Genomic DNA, 5910 nt, shown 5'->3' with positions numbered 1-5910 from the left:
GCCAACCGGCTTCCAAGGGTTTATTATAATGCGGAGGCGTGGAACACGCGCATGACAAGCCCATGACCTTGTGCAAGCATGCGGAGGAGGGGCTTGGGGATAGGGTTTGCACGCGGCTCTTCATTTGACCAGCAAATGCGGGTGTGCTGGCCAGCAAAAACATACGTCGACCGGCAGAATCTGATATCCAGCACAGGGGCATTTAGCGCTGTTAGCCGCATATCGAGCCCTCGCCCCACATGCCGCCACCGGCGTTGATCGGCACCTGCTTGATCCCTAGATCGACCACCACAAAGAGCCAATCAGTGCCAGCCAACCACCCGGCTCTGATAAAATGCTGCTACGTGCCTGGCTGAGAGGAGCTGGCGCTGGGAAACCCGCCACCTTCCACGTAGCTGGTCGCGTCAAGGCTGCGAATGAGCAAAGCAGCTGGAGGCAGCAGCAGGCTTGCTTGGCGCTTTTCATCAGTACAATCCACTCCAGGCGCATTTTCTTTCTCTGTTCGTAAAATTCTATTATTCATTGCTGCCGCAATCTTGCCCGTCCTTCTTCCTTATTTCCACTCATAACGAAACAAGACAACCAGTCAGCGCATTTTACATTGCTGAAACGCGATTGCCAGGAAAAAAAGGAGCGAACTACAATTAGACGATATATACATCTAAAATGGTACGCATTTCGCAGCGTGATGCAGATGCAATAGGGCAGCAATCCGTACAATGCAGCCCAGCTGAATGCTAACTAGTCCTCTTTTCATTTGGTAGACTACCGAGCCGCTTCTGTTTGACACGCAGCACGAGGACATGATCGTACGTATCCCCTGACCGGAGTCTGAATTGCTCAGATGAAGCACGGAAATTTCAGCACCTGAAACAAAGCAGATACTAAACACGGCCTGCAATTTGCGGAAACTAATGTGTAGCACGATGCGCAGCCGGACTACTACGGAAAGCGACTGGCGACGTGCTCGTCTGACAGCACCATCCACCTGTTTGACATTGAGGGTAACCAGCAGAAGCTGATCGAGGTTCTGAAGGCGCATACGGGCCCGGTATGGCAGGTAGCATGGGCGCACCCCAAGTTTGGCAGTGTGCTGGCATCATGCTCGTACGATGGCACGGTGCTGATCTGGAAGGAGACGCCGGGATCGGGCTTCACAGTTATCAAGAAGCACGACAAGCACCAGGCATCGGTGAACGCAATTGCGTGGGCCCCGCACGAGCTCGGCCCGGTGCTGCTGTGCGGGTCGTCAGACGGCAAGATCTCGCTGCTGACGTTCACAGAGGAGGGAGTGTGGGATGTGCAGATGGTGCGTAGCGCGCACACCACGGGTGTCAACTCGGTGGGCTGGGCACCAGTCATCTCGGCCGGCTCGTTCACACAGCCGGGTGCGACGCAGAAAGCCAGCCTGGTCAAGCAGTTTGCCTCCGGCGGCTGCGACAACCTGGTCAAGATCTGGGGATTCAGCGAGGAGAAGAAGACTTACGAAGTGATCCAGACGCTGGAGGGCCACACCGAGTGGGTCCGGGACGTTGCCTTTGCGCCCAACATTGGTCTGCCGCGCACGTACCTTGCCTCGTGCTCGCAGGACCGGAAGGTCTACATCTGGACACAAGACGCGCCGTCCTCCAAAGCGCCTGGCCAGGCTGCTCCCGTCGAGTGGCAGCGCCAGCAGCTGTCGTCGACGCCGTTCCCCGATGTTGTCTGGCGTGTCAGCTGGTCGCTGTCGGGCAATGTGCTGGCTGTTTCGTGCGGCGACAATAAGGTTACTTTGTGGAAGGAGAACCTGAAGGGCGAGTGGGAGCGCATCAGCGAGATCGACGAGAACACCACCAAGGCCTAAGTCAATTATCCATTTGCCTTACTTCATAAACGTTCATTTTATTCTCCTCCTTTCCTGTCCTTTTTCAAACTATCAAGTCACCAGCCTCGTAGGAGTTGTTCTGCATCGGGTACACATCCTCAGCAAATGGAGGTCTGTGCGGGATGCGGCTGGCTGCTGTGTGTTTCTGCTGCTGCCTCCGGCACTGGTGGCACAGGTCATCATATGCAGTCTATTAAGTAGCACCAAGCGGTAGATGTTAGTGATCAGGGTGGTTTGTATATCGGGTATCATTACTGATATATACGCCCATACCCTGAGGCTTCTTAGCCGGCGGTCCATATCCTCGATTGTGTCGGATGCGACAGCACGTTCCTGGCGCTCGATCTCGAGTGCATTCTGGATCTCAGCCATCCGGTCCTGTGCCACTACATATACCGTTGTAGAATGTGTTTGAACGGCGGCGTTGCAAAAGAGCATTTGTGTGCTGCAAATTCATACCTCTGAGTTTTTTCTGACAACCCACCAATTGACATGGCACTCTGCGATTTTTCAACGCGCAGCCGATCGGTGACAGCACCAGCCTGTGCCATCTGGTATGCTACCTCCTGTGATACCTGGTAGTTCCAAAATGAGATGGCACATATGCATATGTCCAAGATTTCGCGTGGTGCCAAGCCAACTAGCATATATGGTCTATGCTCCTCAGATATGTTCAAGCTCATAGCGATTACATCGCTCCTGTATGGAAAATTGTGAGATATAAGCAAGGCCAGCTGATATTAGCGGGTGGGATATTCATAGTGTGCACTGGTCTGTTGGCTGCTTCCAATACTTACTCGGAACGGATTGGCATCTGGCAGGCTGGGCAGGCTGGAAGTGTCCGAAACGCACTGCTTGAGCACGCCATGCAAAATACATCTACAGCACCGTGATGTGCTATGTGGTTATTGCAGGGAATGAATAAGCCACTGACAACCACGTATTAGCCTTTACTTACGCGAGCATTTAGTAACACATGTTCTCTTCCTGAGGCAGTGACCGGTGACACAGGATATTGTTGCAATGAAGAGGCACATCGAACATTGTAAATAAACCAGAGAAAATCATAGGGAAAGAGTGAGAGAAATGAGGAGAAGCAGAGACAAAGAGCCGTTCTCGAGAGGTCTATAGAGCGAAGGCGGCACTGCTTGCGTGTTTCTTGCTATCAAACATACTCCAGGTTCTCCACCAAGACCTGCCGTATGTGCTGACCAGGAATCATGATCATGCCAACCGAGCGCTGAAAGTCTAAAACAGGGTTGTTGCATTTAAATTTAGTTTGCTGGAGTCCATGTGGTATTTGGTGTTGGTAACTATTCTTTACCGTTACGATGCTCGGTGGTATCGGCTAAAATCAGGTTCTGTCCATAGTCGACGCATTTGAAGATTCCGACAAACTGCCTTCCATCGCTGCACGCGACCTTCATACGGTGGTTCAGGTACGAGCGCAGTTTTGCCTTGTTCGCACTGTCAGGCGTAGCAATGAGTGTCGCAGGTGAGAGCTGTGCACTGGCCAATGTTTCGGACATATCGATGGAAGGAAGAGATAATATTGGAAAGATGGATATCCACTAATTTCACATTCCCGAATACCACCTACCGGTAAACGCCTGCCAAACACAGTTATGGACGCCATTCCTCAGGAATGCATTGGCAGCCGCAGGTAGATATTCCGCGTTGTGCTGTTAGTATATGTGTGTTTTTTAATACCAGCAGAAATTTTACATGGCTACGGACATGCGCGGGCTGAAAATAGACGGTTTTTTCGGCTGGTCGGGGCTTCGACTCCTTTACGTAATTGCGCAGCAGCTTGTAATTGCGGTGGTTGACTTTGAAGATGCTGCGCGCAATCCAGCCGTAAACCGGAACCAGTGACATGATAAGGTGCTTGCTGATATTTCGCTTCATCTCATCGCGCATATAGGTGGGAATGACAAATTGGGACATGATCTCATCTAAGAAGTCGTTGGCATCCATGCTGGTTGTGATTCCGCCGATGACAGGAATGAATGAGACCACTGTGGGTGTATCTGGCCCTGAGCAGCACCGTCCAAGCCGGTTGTCAAGTAAATGCGCCTGCTTGCTAAGCATTCTGAGCCGCCTCTGCTGCTCACGGTAGGAGAGGTCGCTGGGTCGCTGTGGTCGAGACATTGATGCAGATAGATTTGCGGTAGAATAACTAGAGGCAAAAGCTGCGCCGATCCCTGATTCTCTCCAGGAAACCGGATATCAGCCAGCCAGCAGCCGGGATGCCCTGGAAAGCCTCTGTTGCGGTATCATCGGAGTACGGTCGACGGAGGCGTGCACAGCATAGGGTTTGTGCACTGTCCAGGCTTTAGGACTCCCGGCGTGTTTATGTCTGCCACTGTGCAATTTCGTCATCCAAGCCGGATTCAAGAAAAACCCCCGACGCGCCAGCGCACTTTTCAGCCAACCACAGGGCGGCAAGCAGGCAATCCATGCACGTTCTGCAGGCCGTCGATCCGCCTGTTTTCCACCTGTCCTAAACTGCTGAAACTCGCCGAGAGTTGTCGACCCTGGCCATGCCCGAGCAGCAACAGCAGCAGGTGTGCAGAAAAAGAACCAACTTTGGAACACGGTAATTGCAATAAGCAGCATGCCGATAGCATGATGCCATGAAGTCCCCCAATCTGCATGCACGCAATATGCCTTGTGGCAGAGAGTCTTTTCTTGTGCTGCAGCTGCTGGCGCTCTGGGTACTGCAGCCAACAGGCAGCAAATGCTCATAGCAAGACGTTCTAAAGAAGCCACTGGCCAGCCACCAAACTTTTCCACAATGGCCCTGGGAACTGCTCACGCCCACTGTCGTAGCGTGATCCAGATGGAGTGGCTATCTAGGCAGCAACAGCACCAGCAGCAGCGCTTCTCCACACTGCGATGGTGGTGCTGCCGCTGCCGCCTGCTCGCTTTGCGGCTTCTGGCTCCCTCCTCGGCCCAATTTGCGGAGGCAACTCAACACCGAGCCTCTGTGAAGCTCGCATTGGGCAAGGGCTAAAACAGCGATGTGTGCCCTGGCCGGACTTGCAAGGTGTGTGTTTCCAATACGCATATCGCTGGAAAAACTAATGACGCGCAGAGCCAGCCTCTGGCCGGGCTTCTCTCTTGGCTGCTGGCTCACATGCTCTGGCACGCTGGCAGCGCACGCGCGGCCGTGCTGCAGATCCAATTGTTGGCCGCCCTTCTTTCCGCCAATGGCGGCCCATTGAGCGAACGTTCGTTTGTTCGTTGCTCACTACTTTCGCCCAATTTGGGGAGCTGGAATCCAGGCTCGCCACTGGCTATTTAATCCCGTCGGTGTCCAGCCTGGGCGGCAAACCTGCCAGAATCTCTCCTTCGCTCCTCACAAAATTCTCCTCTCCCAGCCCTCTAGGCACCAAAAATTGACAGACACCTGCTTTTCCATACTGCAATGAACGACTCCAGCCCTGCTGTAGTTACCATCATCGAACACATTCTTCCATTCCTCAGCCAGAAGGACCTAGCCTCCTGCCGCCTGGTAAACCGCACATGGTCGGTCCTGGCCACAGTCCAGTCGGCACGTGCCCTTGAGAGCGCCCTAGTGCGGCTGCCTCTGCGTATCCTGCACTACCGGCGCAAGGGCCTTCTCAGCACTATTCGGTCAATGGACATAGACATCAGCTATATCGACGGCTTCCTGTCGGCGCCCATGTACGAACGACGCATCCGCGACGCCATCGAGATGGTCAGCACGATGCTACCCATGGTCAAATCACTGAAGGTGCGTATGCAGCCCACACAGTCACTGCGCAGCCAGAACGAGACGCGGTTTACACGCATGGCGTTCAACATGCTTATGGGCGCGTTCCCCGGACTGGCGGCCCTGGATCTAAGTGAGTGCTCGGTGTCTGTCTTGGACATAGAGCAGGGTAGCCCGTTTGCCAAGCTGAGCCAGCTACAGACGATCAAGTGGTTCACGCTTGGACGCAACGATATGAGCTCGGCGGCGGCGCTGTGCGATCTGGCAAACGCCAACAAACACTCGCTGCAGGTGTTTTATGGAATGG

The 5910-nt window shown here is 53.7% G+C and overlaps 1 protein-coding gene across 1 annotated transcript; it reads right to left on the bottom strand.

The window, feature by feature from the left end:
• Positions 1-3177: 3177 nt before the first annotated feature.
• On the bottom strand, positions 3178-3393 carry DL89DRAFT_229470 (uncharacterized protein; the record flags this gene model as incomplete). The annotated part of the gene is made up of 1 exon (XM_040884889.1): positions 3178-3393. One exon carries the CDS (start codon positions 3391-3393, stop codon positions 3178-3180), a length of 216 nt encoding a protein of 71 aa, XP_040739283.1.
• Between the last annotated feature and the right edge of the window lie 2517 nt (positions 3394-5910).

This window comes from Linderina pennispora (genome assembly GCF_002104995.1).
Source record: "Linderina pennispora strain ATCC 12442 chromosome Unknown DL89scaffold_89, whole genome shotgun sequence".
Classification (NCBI taxonomy): domain Eukaryota; kingdom Fungi; phylum Kickxellomycota; class Kickxellomycetes; order Kickxellales; family Kickxellaceae; genus Linderina; species Linderina pennispora.
Note: the sequence above shows the minus strand (reverse complement) of the source record. Positions and strands in the feature narration are given on the sequence as shown.